Source organism: Paroedura picta, chromosome 16 (genome assembly GCF_049243985.1).
Source record: "Paroedura picta isolate Pp20150507F chromosome 16, Ppicta_v3.0, whole genome shotgun sequence".
Classification (NCBI taxonomy): Eukaryota; Metazoa; Chordata; class Lepidosauria; order Squamata; family Gekkonidae; genus Paroedura; species Paroedura picta.
Genome location: NC_135384.1, coordinates 7,430,289 through 7,450,321, shown reverse-complemented (window position 1 = coordinate 7,450,321; position 20,033 = coordinate 7,430,289). Strand labels below are relative to the sequence as shown.

The 20,033-nt window shown below is 47.8% G+C and overlaps 1 protein-coding gene across 2 annotated transcripts in view; it reads right to left on the bottom strand.

Moving 5' to 3' along the window:
* PRKCG (protein kinase C gamma) overlaps positions 1–20,033 on the bottom strand; it is a 41,348-nt gene that overhangs the window by 18,232 nt on the left and 3,083 nt on the right. The window contains exons 2-4 of one of the 2 annotated variants that reach the window (XM_077313948.1): positions 7,351–7,382; positions 3,013–3,095; positions 1,456–1,567 (exon numbers count right to left, since the gene is read on the bottom strand). In XM_077313948.1, coding sequence (XP_077170063.1) covers positions 1,456–1,567; positions 3,013–3,095; positions 7,351–7,382 — 227 coding nt within the window. The remainder of the gene's footprint in view (positions 1–1,455; positions 1,568–3,012; positions 3,096–7,350; positions 7,383–20,033) is intronic. The other variant, XM_077313949.1, reaches the window with a different exon arrangement.

Genomic DNA, 20,033 nt, shown 5'->3' with positions numbered 1-20,033 from the left:
CCGAACACCTGAAACCCACTGAGGACAGGGCTCCAGTTTATGAATGAATGGAGGCAGTCATTCACTTTAAATCTTATTGAGAAGGCAATCAAAATCGACAAGGATAGCCACTTTCCCCAGAAACCGTGCAAAAGCGAACTGACATTTACACTATATATATGTATATGTATATGTATATGTATATGTATATGTATATGTATATGTATATGTATATGTATATGTATATGTATATGTATATGTATATGTATATAGTGTAAATGTCAGTTCGCTTTTATATATACACCCATCCTAAGTTACTAGTATTTTGACTGGAAGCATGATATATACTAAATAATGATATTTAGAATTTCTCCTAAACGGTTCAGACTAAAAAATCTCAGTCATAATCAGTAGTCTCTTGTATAGTAGTCCAGGAAACGCTGCAAATATTTGAAATATTTAAAAGCCCACCTTTATCCTGACAGCTCAGGATCCAAAGACTTGGATCCTATTTATTTATTTATTGTTGCATTTCTAGCCTGCCACTCTCTGAGACCCGTGGTGGGTTACAATATAAAAACCCCCATAAAACTCCATAAAACCCAATACCCATCAGACCCACTAAAAACCCCAGTAAAACAAGATTGGCAGCTTAAATCTCCACCACAACCTCACAGCAGTCTACCCCAGGGTGGGGTGCACAAGATGTTAGCGTGTAGCCTGGGGAGGGGCCTTGCCGTTATTAACCCTGACCTCACCCAAAGACCTGGTGCAACAGCTCCGTCTTACAGGCCCTGCAGATCTATAACAGCTCCGTCATCATTCTCCACCTTCCTCTTCTTTCCGCCAATGCAGCCCTGACTTCCTCTGCGCTTGCACTTCCATTTGTGCAAGATCAGTGTTTTTTCAAGTAGTCCTTCTGCACGCAGAACAGTCAGTGGCAGAAAACGCAAGTTGTGCAGCAGAGGAAAGCAGCCGGAGAGAAAAGCGAGGCGAGAAATGGTGCAAGATCCAGGCCAGTCTGTACTACTGAGGTTGACAGTGGATAGTGATTAACCTGGGTCCATCTAGAGCAGGGGTAGTCAAACTGCGGCCCTCCAGATGTCCATGGACTACAATTCCCAGAAGCCCCTGCCAGCAAATGCTGGCAGGGGCTTCTGGGAATTATAGTCCATGGACATCTGGAGGGCTGCAGTTTGACTACCCCTGATCTAGAGCTTTCACGACGTAGCCAAGGTCTGCATTGGGGATTTGTCAGTCCAGAGTTTCACTGGCTATAACAGCACTTAGACAAAACTGGTCCCTGCCCTAGAGAGAGGCTATCACCCTTACAGTGCAATGCAATGCATTTTCTTCTCAGTTTCGTTCAGTGGGGCTTACTGCTAGGTAACTGCGCACAGGACTCTAGTCTTAGTCTTATTCCACAAGACACTGCAAAGCTTCAAGGATTTGGGGGGGGGGAGGCTGTTTACTTACAGGTACACTTCATCCCCTGGTGCACCAGGCCATAGAGGAGCGAGCCACAATGATCGCAGAATGTCGGGCTGCTGTAGCTGTGGATCTTGAACTTATGCTTGCTCCGGGGATCCTGCAAAGCGGGAAACCCATGCCAACACAACACACGGTCAATCCAAACGGGACGGTAGACATGGTCCTCTAATGTGCAAAACCCCACTTCCCTCCTGTCTACTACTAGAGGGAGCATTTTAGTTTTCTAAGGCAGTGGTTCTCAACCTTCCTAATGCCGCGACCCTTTAATACAGTTCCTCATGTTGTGGTGACCCCCAACCCTAAAATTAGGCAAGTGTCCTTTCACAGAAATTAAGCCGAAACTGACCGATGGTGTGAAGATCCATTGCTCATGATTGTGTATAAATTGGACACTCCTGAATTGCCAGGGAGCCAAGTGAGAGCGCATGTGCCAAAATAAAGGTGCACATTGTCAGCCAGGCTTATAAGATATTTACGCGCATATATGGTGGTCCAAGGGGCAAACTCGATATCACAGCAACTTTGAGGCCACCGTGAAGATGACCATTTTCAGGCCATTTAAAGAACAGGCCCTCAGCATGGTGGATTGAAGGACTCTTGACCCTCCCCACCACACAACCCCGCCTTATCATCAAAACAGCCACGCTCATAGCTGCCGGGGGGAAACAGGGGGGCCATCCTGCAGGTCCAACCTCATGGCATTTGTAAATTACCTTGTTCTACTAAGTATATATTTTATTTATTTAGAAAATACAGAAGAAAAAAAAGATAAGATGCTACTTATAGTTCTATACTATGGCTACTACTTAAAAAAACCATTCAGAGCATGAATTTAAGCATGCACACCCTGCTCTTTTACATCACTTAGAAGTTACAGGCCAGAGATTGCATTCACCCCAGAGTTAAGATTGGCTTTTGAAAATGGCAGTGGCGTCTTCACAGCGGCCTTGCACGCACCACCAAGTCTCGTTTGGCCCGAAGAGCATGGATGTCTATGCACATGTCTCCAAATCTGGCCACGGGTAATGCAATTCTGTGCGCACAGTCAGGCAAAACCAAGCTTAACATTAGATGCAAAAATGCAGCAACGCAACACAAAAATTTAAAAATTAAATGGAAAGCGAAGAGAGCTATGGGGCTAGAGAGTTCGGCTAAAAGGAGATGCTGGTCTTGTCCGTGCACGACACCAAGTTACGGCCTGTGTCGGACGCTCACGTCACATGCTTGCAAGGTTGTGCGGGTCTCTGTCTGAAGGTCGTATCCATCTGTGCAGGCACAATTAATGGTGTGTGTGGCGCAAGGCCGGAGCAGGCAAGGCAAATCTTCCCTTCCTCTCCTTCCATGGGAATCCAGGCCAAGGACATCAGAAATGGGACACGGCAGTCCCTCTAATGGTGTATAAATAGCAAGGAAACCAGGACGCTCACCTGCAGCGGTGGCGAGACCTGAAGTCCTAGCTCTGCCCCCAAGACTCTATCCAAGAGAACCACACATATCCCTGTGAGAAGTTAGGGAGCCTGAGGCAGGGGGGGGATCACTTACATCTGTCTGGGGTCCTTTCCCGGCTCCTGGACACTCAAAAGTGACAAATTCATGGCATCGTTTGTGTAAGACAAAGCTGCATACTGAGATAGAACAGCGAAGAGGTAGGGAGGGCGTTTGTCAGAAGAGAAAAAACGACAGAGGTTAAGGACACAAATAGAGGAAGAGCATATAATAGGAAAGGGGGAGAGACAGGAGGAAAAGAGAGATTAAACACTGTTCATTGGAGAGATGTAGGTTGTTAGGACCACTGTTGCCCCAGATATATCCCTTCTAGTCCGTGTTAAATAATCACCAACTCCTTTTCCCAGTCACATTTTTTTGTAGGAGATCTGGATTCTCTTGTCTCCACAACCAGCCGCAAAATGGTTTGAATGTGTCTGTGTTCCTCTAGCCACCAAAATGTGGTTGCGTCTTGGGCACAAACCTGGCCTACCGGGTTATGTCTCCTCATGCCCAAACGGCTGGAACCCCCGAATAGATGGGACATCTCGGGTGGGAGGGAAGGAAACGCAGAGCACCAATCCACGAGGGCAGGTTGAGGGGGGCGACTTTACTCTCCCCTTCTTTCCCCTCCTGCCTTAAGCATCTCCAGGCCTGAGATTTGGAAGATGGGTCTCCATGGCAACCGGCAGGGGACGAATCCTCAAGTACCCAGCACAGCAGGGGAGGGGATCGGACCGAGCTGGGGGGAGGCAGAAAAGGCTCAGCTTAGGCAGACTTAGTAACCACCCGAGTCCTGGCTCTAAACATCACCCTGCATTAGCCATTTTTCCCGTCCCTTGTCCCTTCCTGCACACCCAAAGAGCTGAACTCCTCCCCTGTATCCTTCTCACTCCCTACCTTAAAGTCCTCTTCTGGAGGGTCCAGCCGCCCACCCACGCCCCTGGCAAGGTGACCGGGAGCTGGCCCTTCTTGCCACCCTAGTTAGCCGGCCAGAGGACATTTCTCCTCAGAGGGCTGTCGGCTTCTCCACCACCCCTTTAGTTAGCTGCTTGTTCTGCCGAAATTAACAGGTGACGTTTTTCAGGAGATGGACACGAATGGCCGCTAACGGCCGCCGGCAACATGGTTGTTAAGGGCCTGTGTAGAGATGACGGGGTCGACAGCTCTTGTTTAACTCCATGCAGCCAAAAGATCCTGTTGACTACGTTTGCAGGGACACGACAGCAGGCCAAGGAAGGTTTCGGCGTTGTTGTTGTTGTTGTTCCTGGCCAGTTGGCACCCCAACAAGTGCCCATTCTCTCCCCCATGCTCAGGCACTTCTGGAAATGTCTCGGGGTTCCTATGGCAACAGATCTGCCAACTGAGCCTTTACCTCTTGGGGAGCTATTGTCCAGCAGGCACAAGGGAAATCTCATGGGAGGGCAATGGTGTGTGTGTGTGTGTGTGTGTGTGTGTGTTGGAGACTTTTTCCAGCACCTGGACGGGAGGGACGTGCAGCCCACTTGGAGACAGCAGAGCATGCTGGGAAACAGGGCTCCTGGGTACCCTAGGAAAGAAGAGGAGCCTCGAAAGTTAGAGCATGCCGTGGGGGTGGAGGCAGGAATGCTCAGGGTGGAGGGAAGCACAGTGGGAACAGGTGAATATGAACTGGGACAGCCGTTGATTGGCAGGTGTTGATGGAACCGGCGAGAGGGAGGGGGGGTTGCTTAGCGATCTCTATGGCAGCCGGTATTGCGGTTTCTTAGCAACCAGCAGGTCTGGACACAGATCACTGAGGATGTGTTTCCCAGAATGTAATAAAGTTGGGAGGGGGGGAGGGAGGGGGAGACCCTGGCCTTGCCAGTTGCCCAGCGATGGGAAACGGAATCTAAGAGGGTTTTTTGGAAAGAAGTGGAGAAAACATGGGACTACACTGCACGTGTGTTTGTGTGAGACAGACGGAGAGAGAGAGAATATCGCTGCAAAGAGAAAGAAGAAGAAGAAGAGTTGGGTTTTGCACCCTGTTTTTTTCCATATTCTAAGGAGTCTCCAAGCAGCTTCCAATCGCCTTCCCTTCCTCTTCCCACAACAGACACCCTGTGAAGTAGGTGGGACTGAGAGAGTTCTGACAGGACTGCTCCGTGAGAACAGAACTATCAGGACTGGGACTAGCCCAAGGTCACCCAGCCGGCTGCACGTGGAGGAGCGGGGGATCAAACTGAGCTTGCCAGAGTAGAAACCGCCGTTCTTAACCGCTACACCAAGCTGGCTTGTCAGAGACTTTTTATAAATTGCAATTTCATACAGGCATAGATTTCCATAGGAGAATTAAGTGTCACATTTTAGGAGGGGTCCTATAGGAGGGGGAATCCAGATAGCTGTTTTATTTATTAGAACAGCCTTTTCCAACTTTTTGACTGTAGAGGAGCGCCTGGAATATTTTTCAGGCCTTGAGGCATCCCGGAACTAGGCCGGATGTGATGTCAGCTGGCCACACCTCCCTGCCACGCCCAAGGAGGACTGGGGGGAGAGAGAAAGGAGGCAGGTTGAGGCAGGAATGTGTTCAGGCTCCGCCCCCTTTTTTAGGCAGGAAGCGGCTGGATCCCTGCTCTAGTAACTGAGTCCATTAAGGCAGGATATACGGGAAAGGCCGAGGAGCCCCTGGGGAGCTCTCACAGAGGAGCCCTGGCTGGGAATTCTGGTATTAGATACTCATTTGGGTTCATCATAGTGGAAGAAAATGCTTCTTGCAGCAGTACAAGTCGATATTCCATTAGTATTTCCTATTGGAATACACAAAATGTAAAAAGGAAACATACATCTCCGAACATATAAGGGACTTCTATTAGGAACCTGAGGTCAATCAAACCTGTCCCCCTCGACACACACTCGAAACCGAGAGAAGTAGGATGCGACAGGGCAGCCCCGGTGCAAAAATGCATCTCTATTAACCAGCACGTGTGTAACAGCCACACTCAGCATGTCTTCACATGGGCTATGGGAATAAGCTGGGGAGGGGGAGATCAGGTCAGACGGGAGCAAGTGCAAAAGAGAAGGTAAATTTGGAAGGATGTGCCAGGTACACGGGTAGCGGAAGAGGCTGAAGTGTATGCAAGATGCAAGGGGAAGGAGAGAGAGATTTCACAGCCCTAAAATAGATGGAAGAATCTAGTTCAGCGAGACAATAAACGTGGCTCAAGGGCCGATTGTGTGAACTGCCTGATTAAGAAGGGAATTAGGGAAATTAGAAACGATCCATCCCAGCCCCCTTGGACAACCCAGCTTTCCTCCTAGGGACCCAAGAGGCCTGACCTCCACCCCAGCCACCCCTGCTGTAGCCGATGAGTAGTAATTCTTCTCTAAGGTGGCCAACTTTGTGAACCAGCCCTTGTAAATGGGCCCTGGGACAGCAGTTACTAGTTGGCTGTGTTTATTTCCTTGCCAGAAAGCTTAGTCTAATGTAGTTTGCATTACCAGTTTCTTTAAAAGGCACAGGAGCAGGCAAAAGCTGATTGTTTCTTGGTCAGTTGGCCGCCCAGGAGTCCTGACACAAGGGAGTGGGGGGTGAACCCACTGAGTCCTCGTTCTCAGTTAGTTGCCATCTTTTTATTGATTTTATTTATTTGGATCTTGAAAACCCACCGTACTCCCCAAAGAGGGCCAGAAGCAGCTTAACAATACAGCTCTCTTCCGTTCCTCCCCAGGGGCTGTGTAGCTTTAAAAGTCACATGACAGGCAGAAATTCCACTGGTGCAGTTGACCCATCTCCTGCCAGGGAGAAAGCTAAACCTGCTGAATCCCCACCTGTTGGGAAGCAACTGCACAAAAACCACAAGCACCCACAGGATATTCTACCTAGGATTCTCATCCTTATCGATAGACTTTACCCCCTTAATTGTCGCCAGTTAGTTGGAGAGTGCTTCTGAGCATATGCAGAGTATAGCCTTTCGCACAAACATTGAGTTACTAAGTGCAATCCCCATATGGGATGCATGGAGTGGCTTTTAGGTAAACCTGACCTTTCCTCTCCACCTCCTTTTTAATATAAAATTAGTTTTCCTTTGCTAGTCCTGCACTACCTCAAATTCATTTTTAGATGATGCATCGTGGTGACTAATGTACTGGGTTTACGGAGCATGATGCCTGCCATCTGAAACTTGCCTTAGCCATGGCATTAAACTGCTTCCCCTCTGAGAACTCCCCATAATCTACAAGCTGCTAGGAACAATAAGACCAACCAACCTTACAAGGTTGTCATGAAGCTTGCCACAAGAACAGGGATGTAAACAACACCCTGAATTGCGATGTAAATGCGGAGGGCTATGAAAATTATTATTCTTTCACAGCGTGGGGTTCGCTAATAACAAAAAAGAGAGCCTGCCCCAAAGAGGAAAATCTGAAGAAAGCTCTTACCTAAACACTGAAGGCCCTGTTTTCCAATCCCCCTGCATGGGAAAAAGAGAAAAGAAACAGGTTGTTAGCTCACACGAAGCGTGGGATGCCAGCTTAAAGAGCACTGAGCTAGCAAATTTCTTTTATGCGACCTTAATAAACAACTTTCACAAGACTAGAGGGAACCGGGGTGGGGAAACCAGATCTGCATGGAAAGCAATAATAGCTAAGGGTTAAGACTGTAATTCTTATTTCTCTGCTTTATCACCTTTTGAATAACGTCCACATACTCTGGATTAATGTGTCTGGAATAACCACCATCCTCTTGTTCCACTCACACAATCACTAAAGTGGATTAAAATCCCCACTCCACCGATTAGCAAACATTGGATGGGGGGGGTAAAAATCCATCATTTTATTACCCTGATTGCAATTATGGCTGAGCACTAGGTCGCATTAAATGAGTATTGGAGCCAGGACTCCCAGGACCCAGTATAAAATATGGATTAGAAAGGCTGAACAATGGAGGCTGGCAATTGTATCTCTGTATGATGCCCTACTTCTTTTGATCCAGTTTCTGATGTAGCTGGTACTCTCGCTAGGGCACTGGGATCATCCAAATGACTCCTGGTGTAGAGATGCAACCGAATGAGTTGCTGTCAAAGGAAGTCACCCAGAACGGAGACTCATGCAGGTGCATGAGAAGAGGCTCTTCTGAGGGCGAGTAATTATCTCACTGGTAAGGGCAAACTAAAAGGGTTGATCTTAGCTTTATGTGTTTAAAATCAAAGACCTATAAAATAAAGGTCCAAGTCAGCCAGATCTCATCAGATCTCAAAAGCTAAGCAGAGTTGGCCCTCTTTAGTCCTCTGATAGAAGAAAAAGAGTTGGTTCTTATATGCCGCTTTTCTCTACCCGAAGGAGTCTCAAAGCGGCTTACAAGGAGTTGCTACTCAGAGACAAGCAAGGAAAAGCCACCTCTGTTTGTCACTTCCTTTGAAAACCTGACATTGTGATGTTTTCTGTGACTTGACGGTGGGGCAGAGATAGAGCCAGAAGAATAGCCAGCTGCTATATCATCCTTCCTCAGGCACTGTTTAGCCCTCCATGAGATTTGCCCAGACCACAATAATAATAATAATAATAATAATAATAATAACAACAACAACAACAACAACAACAACAACTCCACAGGCACAAGTTTGAGATATGAAGGTTCCCATTTAAAGAATAACAGCTTGATTTTAGAATAGAAACATGTCTGGTAAAGTATTCCCCCATGATTTACTCTGACTGGAATCATGGCAAGGTCCTTAAGGGACGAAGAATACCCTCCAAGAGGGAGGGACAATTTTTTCAGCCTGAGGGGACATGTCTTCCTCCACTATGGTATCACTCTTCCCTCTGTAAATTGGCTGAGGGGGAGCTCCCGGCCCTGGAAATTTTATAACCTCCATCTAGTGAGGTAGCCCTGAAGTGGTGACCTGCACTGGGCGCTGGCTCAAGTTGTCCAGGTAGTATTTGGGTACCAGGGTTCAAAGGCCCACTTGGCCGGGCCACTTTGGGTGACTCTGGACCATTAGCCCCTCCCTCAGTCTAACTTTCCTTGCAGGGTTGTTCTAACAAAACAAAGCAGGATAATGTTGGAAGGAGGGTTGGATAACAAGGTGCTAAAGAAATAGCACAAATTTAAAGCACAACAGGGGCGGACAGGAAGAGGAGCTGAAGTCTCCCCCACACCCCACCCCACCCCACGATAAAGCCCCTGTTTTACACCCAGCTGTGTCTCTCTCTCCAAGATTCTGAGTAATCCTTGTCACGAGAAAAGCAGCTGTGGGGAAGCAATTTGGGCAGGACAAGGAAGGAGGGAGAGGTTCCCCACCCCCTCCCAATGCTGGGTTGTAAACCCCCCCCCCCACACACACACACACACTTTCTAAGTGTACAGCATGACTCATATGGATTGGGTCACCACAACATCTAATTTGCCCCTACACACCCGGGAAACGCAACCGTTTTCGAGCGTGATAGTGGAGGGTGACTCCAATATTAATTTGGGGGGAGGGAGATGGTGGCGCAGGTAGTAGCCAGGTAGAAGATATTCTACTCGAGGAATAATTTTTTAAAAACCCTGAATAACTCTTCTTAATGATACACAAATAACCCGACGGCCGGTACACAAGTCTAGCGTAAATATGGGCTACAGCAGAATCAATAGTCTTCAGTAGATATGCCCTGGGGTTTACTGTGGGCTCCAAGAGAGTCAATCTTACCACAGGGAATTCAACCCCCTCTCCCCCCCCCCTCGGGGGAAAAAAAATCAGCCCAGAGATTCTCTAGAGATATTTTAAGAAGATGGGGGTGGATAGAGCTCGATTCTCTGGTCTGACAGATGTTTGAGGAGGAGCAGAGGGAAGGGAGACCCTGAAAGCGTCAATCCCACACTCACTTGGGGGAGGAAAGAAGGTTTGATTTCTTAGCTTGGTTATTTCTTGACTAGCATTTATCTCCAGTCTCGTTTCTCCCCCCCCCCCTTCCCCATGCTAGAGATTCTGGCTTATGCCTTTGCTGTTTCCACACCCCATGGTATTACAAAGATGGATCAAAGCCACGCGATGGTTTTGCAGCTTCTAAACCTCACGGACAAAGAAGGAGCAGGAGGTGGCCAGGACGGATGCTGGGATGTAACCTAGAATTAGAAGCTTTAAAGCCATCCTTCTGTGAAGAGCAGAAAGGAGATGGGAGAAGATATGGGGCCTCAGCTGCCAGCTCTCTTCTCCCCCCACCCCCTTTTCCTGTCAATGCCTCTGTCTCTTCCTCTCACAGCTGTATGGCGACCGGCGGGCATTTGACAGCTGCCACTTTTCCCCCCATGGAGGAGAAAAAAAGAGGAAAATCTCAGGAGCGTACGTAGGCTCCAGTTTTCTGGGTGGCCCTTGGATTTTTTCCCTAGTGAATCATTGTTCCAATGGAAGGTGGCCTTGGGAGATCTCCCAGAGTTAAAATGGATCTCCCTATTGTAAAGATCAGTTCCTCTGGAGAAAAATGCCGCCTTTGGAGGGTAGATTTGATGGCAGAGTGGCCAAACCGTGGCTCTCTAGAGGTCCATGGACTACAATTCCCATGAGCCCCTGCTAGCACATGGCAATGGCTCATGGAGATTGTAGTTCATGGATGTCTGGAGGGCCACACTTTGGCCAGCCCTGGTATGGTATTATATTTAGGTCCTTCTCCAGGCTCTACTCCCAAATATCCAAGAATTTCCCAACTGGGAGGCCCTAGAATGCCTTTTTAAAGTTCTTTCAGCGTATGTTCTTCCCGCCTCCCTTTTTTCCTCTCAACAGCCAGCCTGCAAAGGTAGATAGGGAAAGAGAAGAAGAAGAAGAAGAGTTGATTCTTCTATGCCACTTTTCTCTACCTGAAGGAGTCTCAGAGCAGCTTACATTCGCCTTCCCTTCCCTCTCCCCACAACAGACACCCTGTGAGGGAAGGGAGGCTGCAAGAGCCCTGATATTCCTGCTCTGTCAGAACAGCTTTATCAGGGCTGTGATGAGCCCAACGTCACCCAGCTGGCTGTATGTAGGGGAGCAGGGAATCAAACCTGCCTCGCCAGATCAGAAATCCGCACTCCTACACCAATACCACTACACCAAGTGATCCCTCGTCTGTCAATGACTAAAGCCGTGGCTTTCTCAGTCTTCGCCTCCACCTGGTGGAATGAGCTCCTGGAGAACATCAGGCCCCTGCTGGAGCTAAAACAATTCCACAGGGCCTGCAAAAAGGAGCTCTTCCACCAGGCATTTGGCCACAAGCAGTGAGCAAGCCGCTAACCACAAACCAGGAGCCCCGTAATATACGCAAACAGAAATCAGACCACAGTGTAGACAGATCAAACTGTTGTTTGTTACTGAGTCCTGTTGTTGTATCACACTGTTTGTTACCGCTGTTATTGAGTACTGTCGTTTATTACACTGTTTGGCAAGTTTTTTTCCTGTTGTATAAGTTCTATACTAAATGTTTCTTGCAATGTACCATACGAGAGTTATAATGTAAGCCGCCCTGAGCCGGAAGGGAGAGCGGTAAATAAATATAATGAATAAATACAAAATTCCATTCTATATAATCAGTCCACAAATACGTTTGCCTTCCACACACCGTCTGTTAGGTCGACTCTGCCTCTCACATTAAAAACACAACTGCAAATGAGGAACTGGGTTTTTTTTTTTGCTGCGGTTCACCATAGCCATTATTAGACTCCCCCAAATCAGGTGTGAGTTCCTGCATTGTGCAGGGGTTGGACTAGATGACCCTGGAGGCCCCATCCATCTCTATGATTCTACAATTCTATGATTCTATGAATCAGAGATGGACACAACCAGGCAGGCAGCTTTCCCCCTTGTTCTGAATTTCAAGTCCCAAACAGTCAGAAAAATCTGTCTATGTAGTCCTCCAGTCTCTCGGGTTAATGTCACAAATTGAAGGATTGGGACCAGCCAGTATTTCACAGCAGTGTGGTAGTGATTAATCCGTTTTCTAACAGAAAACTAGCTGCAATCTTTCATTAATTAGGTTTCAGCAAACAATAACCAACTCGACAAGCCCACAAGCCAAGGTAGCTTGATGGAGAGACTGTGAATCTAGACAGATATTACCTTTTTCCATGACCAATGGGCTCTTCTTTGCACAGGGGCAGGTTTAGGTATACCTGTGCACCGATGCATTTTTTTTTAATCATTCCAAATTTACACACAGCCAGATGTTTGCCTCACATCGACACTTCTAATTTTGCTGGAGCATGCATAATATTTGTGGGGGGGGGGGCGGGAAGTGCCACTAAGGAATGCCGAAATAACCCGGCACGTGTAAGGTTGGCAGCTTCACACCCCTGTTGCTATGTTTAAAAAAATATATCAGCAGACAGCAGCAGGTGATAATATCTATCTTGGTGCCTCCTCGAAACCTGACCTGCTGATCAAAACAAAAAAACAAGTTGAAAAAGAGATCTTCGAACAAGTTTGCTGAATGGGCAAAGATGCACCATTGGCCGTCGACCACTGCCTTTTACCTATTTGAGGGTTGCAGTAAAGGTAAAGGTATCCCCTGTGCAAGCACCGAGTCATGTCTGACCCTTGGGGTGACGCCCTCTAGTGTTCTTTTGGCACCTGGCTGTTGTGGATATTCCAGGTTGAATGGACATCGTCTGGTAGTTTCTGTTCCTGACGTTTCGCCAGTAACCATGGCTGGCATTTTCAGAGATAAAGGTAAAGGTAAAGGCATCCCCTGTGCAAGCACTGGGTCATGTCTGACCCTTGGGGTGACGCCCTCCAGCGTTTTCATGGCAGACTCAATACGGGGTGGTTTGCCAGTGCCTTCCCCAGTCATTACCGTTTACCCCCCAGCAAGCTGGGTACTCATTTTACCGACCTCGGAAGGATGGAAAGCTGAGTCAACCTTGAGCCGGCTGCTGGGATCGAACTCCCAGCCTCATGGCCAGAGCTTCAGACAGCATGTCGGCTGCCTTACCACCCTGCGCCACAAGAGGCTCTTTGAGGGTTAGGAAAGAGCAAAAGTCAAGCACAGCACCGTCAAGACTAACCGAATCCGTGGCACGGCAAGAGCTTCTGTGTCACCGGGCTCTTGCTCTTTTCCACGGTGGCAGACAGACTAGCGTCTTGATCTATTTAAGGGTTGTAATCCCTGTTGATTTCACTGGAATTTACTGCCACATGAATACACACAACTGAGTCAGGGAGAAAATGCTAATAATAAACAAAGATAATCTCCTAGAAAGGTGGGGGGAAAGGAAGGTACAACGGCCACGGAACAGAAAGCATTATTCAGTGTTTGTCTAAACTATCTCTCAGGAGTCTGAGATTTCCCCCCCAGTCACAGCCCACACTCTTTCAAAGACATCTTCACAGGCTGCAGGAACAGAGCTTGGTTGTTTGTAACCAGAGTCCCAAAATGCTGAATTCTGCCTGTATCTAATGGCATTCACTGGCAGGGGCTCCTGGGAATTGTAGTCCATGGACATCTGGAGGGCCGCAGTTTGACTACCCCTGCTCTATAGACACCCATGGACTACAGTTCCAATGAGACCCTGCCAGCTTGCATGGGCTCATGGGAATTGTAGTCCATAGCCATCTGGAGAGCCACAGTTTGGCCACCCAGCATGGTTAGCCCATGGAATTATGTTTGGGGGGAAAGGAAGTAATTTTAAATTCTCTGGGCGTGCTCCTTGATCTACTTTTTATGGGATATATCTGGACGGTGGTCAGGATAAAAACTCACATCCGCTTTAGATGGGGAGCCAGAAAGTAACAGTTATTTTGCGTTTGGAATACAACCATGCACATTATGTTGGGTTTAGGGTTGCCGGTTCTGGATTGTAAAAGAGCTGGAGATGTTAAGGGTGGAGCTTGCAGGGAGTGGAGTTTGGGGAGGGGAAGGACTTCAACGGTGTACAACGCCATAGAGTCCACCTTCCAAATTGGCCCTTTTCTCCAGGTGAACCGATCTCAGTCACCTGGAGATAAACTGTAATCCCAGAAGACCTCCAGCCACCACCTGGAGGTTGGCAGACCTTGCTGCGTGTTACCCAGCATTGATTTCAGCCTTGGCCTGGTGGAACAAGCTGCCTGAGAAGATCATGACCCTAACGCAACTATCACAGTTCCATAGGGCCTGTAAGACCGAGCTCTTCCACCGGGCCTGTGGTTAAGTGCCGATGGGGGCGGGTGATACATATAATAATAATAAATAAACACATATAATATTAATTTACTGATTGATTATTGGTTCAGCTTATATACTGCCCCTCTCCATGAACAGTTTCAAGGCAGTTCACAACAACAGGATAAAACAATCGATTAAAATGACTAAAATTATTATTTATTAGCAACTAACAAAGCCCCGTCCTCCCCCACAAAGCTCCATCTGGGCTGCAAAACTGGGTAGGACGTGCCAGCAGAGGAATGAGAGGAGGAAAAGAGAGAAGAGAGGAGTCCCATAGGGTATTAAACCGTCTGGCAGAAGAGCGCCATCTTATAAGCCCAACAGGGCCCTAATCTGTAGAAGATCTGATTAGAAGAAGAGTTGGTTCTTATGTGACACTTTTCTCTTCCCAAAAAGTCTCAAGGTGGCTTACAATCGCCTTCCCTTCCTCTCCCCACAACAGACACCTTGTGAGGGAGGTGGGGCTGAGAGAGCTCTGAGAGAACAGCACTAGCAGGACTGTGACTGGACCAAAGTCACCCGGCGGGCTGCATGTGGAGGAACGGGAAATCAAACCTGGCTCACCAGATTAGAAGCCGCCACTCTTAACCACTACATGGCTCACGCCAACCTTTAACCTGTGTATCCTGGCTCTAGGTACATTTCCAGGTCTAACCTCAAATGGTGGTTTTCACCCTCACAACCTGGGCCCTGCCTATTGGTGGAAGCCCCTTCACTGCTCTGTGCCCCTTCCAGCCACATACCTTCAGTTCATCAGGTGACACTCTGTGTCTTTGTTCTTTGAGCACAAAGGGACCAAACAAGGCAGATTTCTGGGATATCTCCAGAGCATTTTTTTTCTCTTAGGAAACAGCAGCTGTACGGACTGGGGGGGTGGAGTCTTGACTCTTGATACTGCCCCCCCCCTCAACATATGCACTATTTTCCTGACCTTAACAGTTGCTGCTGGTTAGAATTTGCTAATTGTAGAAAACATGCATGCTTCCTGTACTTTGCCTGTTAGCAACAGACTACCTGTATCGATAGTAGCTCTCCTGAAATCTTTTCTGTCTTATACACAGTCTTTTGTCGGCTTTTGCCCAAGTTAGTCCTCCTTTACGAGCTGCGATTTGGATTTGTTGCTCTGTCCTTTCGCCCGTGCCTAAACTTCAAGGGGCTTTTCTCCTGTTTTTGCTTGGGCGTTTTAACTTTGAGTGTGCAGCATGCTTTGGCTTTGTATTGCAGCACCCTATTCGGGCTGGAAAAGTGCTCAGGGGTTTTTATAAATGAATATTGCCAAACCAGTGAGTCTGTGTTTGCGGAGGAGCCCCAAATGTCCCCGACCCAGTTGGGGATGGAAATGTTTGCATGTCTCAGCGTTAGTTATTATAAAGACTTCTGTGCCCTCTGAGTCATGAATAGACATGAGGGGTTTAGCATATTTTGTCTGCGCCTGACACTAACTCCCGACGTTGCGGGGGACGCGGGTGTCACAAAGCTCCAGGTTTTGCCACAAGCTGACATACAGCTGCCTTTTCATCTCCTTTTAAACAGAGCTCGATGCTCCGTCCGTCACCCGTCCTCTCCATCATGTCAGTTCATTTCCGGGAAAGGATCCTGGTGCTTACGGCATTTATTTCAGTCAGTTAATCAGATTTATCAAGGAATGGGACTTTGAGGTGCCCTTCTTGTCTCACTGAGCAGTGCATTTTGAGAAAGTTGGTTGTTTTTAACGCAAGGACTTACAAATCTATAATGGGCAGGGGACTTCTTAGGAATTTTTAAACAGAGGCTGGAGAGCCATCTGACGGAGAGGCTGATTCTGTGAAGGCTCAAGGGGGTGGCAGGCGACAGTGGATGAGTGAGAGGGTTGTGGGAGTCCTGCATGGTAGAGGGGGTTGGACTAGATGATCCAGGAGGTCCCTTCCAACTCTGTGATTCTAGGATTCTAAGAGGCATTCGTAGGCTTCTTCCTCTGTCACGCAGGAAGGCATGCCTCTTCCCAGATGTTGACAGAAGCCTATTTCATCCAAAAACATCAACACTGTTTTCTCTCTATGCAAATGTCTGCAGATTTAATCAAACCATTAAAATGCATGCAATTAACTTTTAAATGACAGCTCTAGTTTATAGGGAAGTATAGTCGGGACTTTGTTAATCAAGATCCAAACCTAAACCATGCCGGTTTGTAAATGCTCTGAATGGGAAGAGTATTAGTTCTGACCTGTAGGAGCCATTGGAAACCTTCCAGCCCAATTGTTATTTCAGTGCCTTGGTATCTGCTTTCATTTCCAGGAGTTGTGCAGGAGAGTGATTCAGCAGATGTGCCTGAAAGGGACTTAGACCAGCCAGAATGCTTAGCCCGTATTGATACCAAACAGAAGGTCTCAACTGATGTTTTGTGCACAGCGTTTCCACTTCCCATCACTGTTTCAGTGGTTTGGGACAGCCTTTTACAAAGACTTGTGTGTCTTGTATGTGTGTCTCTGTATGTGCATGAGGGCACATGGAAGGTGCCATCAAGTCACCACTGTAGGGTTTGCAAGGTAAGAGACTTATGGAGGTATTTTTGGCATTACATTCCTCTGCATCGCGACCCTAGATTTCCTCGATGGTCCTCCACCCAATTACTAACCAGGGCTGATCCTGCTCAGCTTCTAAGATGTGAAAAGACTGAACTAGCCTGGGAAATCTGTCAGACACAGGGGGCAGACGAGGAGCAGAGAGAGATACACAGGCTCTCATAACAGGCAGCCCACTACTCTGGAAAGGATAGAGGCAAAAACTTTGCTTGCATACGCTGGCAGGCAAATTAGGCTGCAGAGATTGGGGAGACCGAGAGAGGCTTAAGGCTTCTCCCACCACATAATAATAGTAGGGAAATCTGAGAGAGTGAGAAAGATGGGTGATGATGAGAAACCAGATCATTCTTATGTACTTTTAGAAAATATAAGTGATTCAGGTTCAGGCATCTTGACTGCAGTGGGGGAATCACAATTGAAACGGGTTTCCCTTTGAAGCCAATGGAAAGGACTATCAGATTGATTTCATAATGACTTGCTTGAAACCCTGTAATTAAAGAACCAGGACAACATTTTTTAAATGACAGAAGAACCAAATCTGACCCTGGATTCCGCCTCCTTTAGCACACCCCTCTTATCTCATTTTATCTTATGCTTTAGAGAGTTACATAAGCAGCAAGGAAAAAAAGCCTCTGCTCTGGAAAATGTACAATTTATACTCAAATAGCCGGAGACACAACATTGCCGTGAAGATCGTGGGGCAACCTTGCATTCATCTCTTGCAGCCTTCAGCTAGCTCACAAGATTGTATGACGCCATGAGAGAAGGAAGGAAGGAAGGAAGGAAGGAAGGAAGGAAGGAAGGAAGGAAGGAAGGAAGGAAGGAAGGAAGGAAGGAAGGAAGGAAGGAAGGAAGGAAGGAAGGAAAGGGTGAAGAAGGAAGGAAGGAAGGAAGGAAGGAAGGAAGGAAGGAAGGAAGGAAGGAAAGGGGGAAGAAGGAAGGAAGGAAGGAAGGAAGGAAGGAAGGAAGGAAGGAAGGAAGGAAGGAAGGAAGGAAGGAAGGAAGAAAGAAAGAAAGAAAGAAAGAAAGAAAGAAAGAAAGAAAGAAAGAAAGAAAGAAAGAAAGAAAGAAAGAAAGAAAGAAAGAAAGAAAGAAAGAAAGAAAGAAAAACTTATGCAAATACAATTGCACAGATTTAGACAGTGTTTCATTTTGGAACAAGAGGGACAGATGGTTCAGCAATTCCGGGAGGGAGTTCCATGCGTAAGGAGCAGCTTGGGACAGCGGTCTTAACAGGACTTCAACGTTTAGGCATGCTCAGTGAGGCAAATATTGGCTCCTTGGGGCCATTTTAGGTTAGGAAAACAGCACAGGGGAAAGCTTCACATCACTTCTCGTCTCCTGAACCCCGATCAGAAGCGGGGGTCCTTATGCCGGATAACTGCATTTATCTGCTCAATAGCCGTCTTCTCTGGTTTGGCAAAGGGCAGCCCCTGTTTTGTGCAGCAGAGCAAATCTTAGGGAACGAAGGTTTCCTTTCAAAACACAAAAATCAAAGGCAGGCTCTCAGGCTATGCGTTCCGGAGGAAGCACAGGAGGGAATACTTCTCGAAATTGCCCTGCCACGTTGCTTTTCTGCTCCACGGAAGAACGCTCCGGCATCTTTCCCCCCCAGGAGGTGAAAAGCAATTAGTGTGCACTTTGGGGGTGGGAAAACAGCCAGAAGAAGAGAAGCCGGCCGGCCCTTCTCCTCTCCCTTCTTCCCCATCTTCACCAGTATTTCGGGGCCTCGGAGGCTGCGTTAGAGAAAGATCCAAGAAAAAAATACCTGTGAAAAGATGCACATGGTAGTGTGCTTGTGGTGTAACTTGGCTCTCTCCAGGGACTGAGGCCCATTAAATCCGGTCAGGCAGACTTGCAGTAATCATGCACAAGAACACACAGCAAGGGGTTCTGAGCAGCTACCTGCCTAGCCAGAAGGCTGCAAATCTCAGCATCTGACCCTTTCCTGGCCATTTGACAGAAATAAACCAGAGACTCCACCCCAATGCGTCCCTGCCAAATCACAGCACCAGGTTTGCCAATCTCCAGGTGGCACCTGGACTTCTCCAATAATCACAAACGATCTCCAGAGTAGAAGAAGAGTTGGTTTCAAACCCTGCTTTTCTGTACCAGAAGGGATCTCAAAGCGGAGCAATCAGCTTCCCCTCTTCTCCCCGCAACAGACACGCTGTGAGATAGGTAAGGCTGAGAGAGCTCTGAGAGAACTGGTGTGCAAGAGCAGCTCTAGCAGAACTGTGACCAGCCCAAGGTCACCAAGCTGGCTGCAAGTGGAGGAGTGGGGAATCAAAACCCAGTTCTGCAGAGTAGAGGCCACCAGTCTTAACCACTACATCCAAGTGATCGCTTCCCCCGGAGAAAATGCCATTTACCAAAGGCAAACTGTATGCTCTACCACAGATTCGAGAGGAGAAATCCCTCCCAAGATTTCCCCTCCACAGACCACTCCCAAATTTCTAGGGAATTTCCCAGATAAGCCGGCAATGCCACACAGAAACCATGAGCGGCTGCTGCACTGTGGTTTGAAGGTTGTGTATAAGAAACGGGGGCCATTCCAGTTTACACTGTGTGTTGTGTGTATGTTCTACCCGAACAACAGAGAATCTAACTGTCCAGCCCGACTAGAAACGGTGACCACCTCTGCCCATCCTGTCATTTCCTGAAAGCTAGCGTAGGAGAGCTGCCTTTCGGTTCTTTTAGGGTTCCAACAGAATGAGGATTTGTTTATCTGTCACTGCCAACTGCGCTTCCCAACCTCCAGGCAAGGCCTGGAGATTTCCCAGAATTACAACTGGTTAGATGGCAGAGAATCACTTTCCTTGGAGGAAATGGCTGCATGGAGGGTGGACTTCATGGCTTTGCACACTGCTGAGGACCCTCCTTCTACCCTCCCCAGACTCCGCCCCCAAATCTCCAGGATCTTCCAACCCCAAGAGCAGGGAAGAGGGCAGGGTGAGGAATGGAAGCAGAGCTCCGAAGTCCTGAGATGTTACACGGGAGGCCCATCAGAACCAAAACACGTAGGCCCTCTTTTATTGGATCAGACCAACCATGGCCAGAGAATTACCTCTGGGAACTGCACACTCAATCAAAGGATCCATTTTCCCCATTGTCTGCTATTCAGAGGTTAACTGCTTCTGCACATGGAAGTTCTACGGAAGTACCCTGGCTCATGGCTGCAGCTAATACCTAGCCTCCATGACTTCTAAAACCCAACCGATCTAGTTGTTACCGCATTTCCTGTGAGGCAAATCTTCCCGGCTACTCATGGTGTATTGCAGCATAACGTGTATCCTCCCTTTCCTTCTTTGGGTGATTACCCTTTCCCCCCTTACAACAACCCTTTGAGGTAGGTTAGGCTGAGAGAGAGCGACTGGCTCAAGGTCATGAAGCCCAAATCCGGAACTC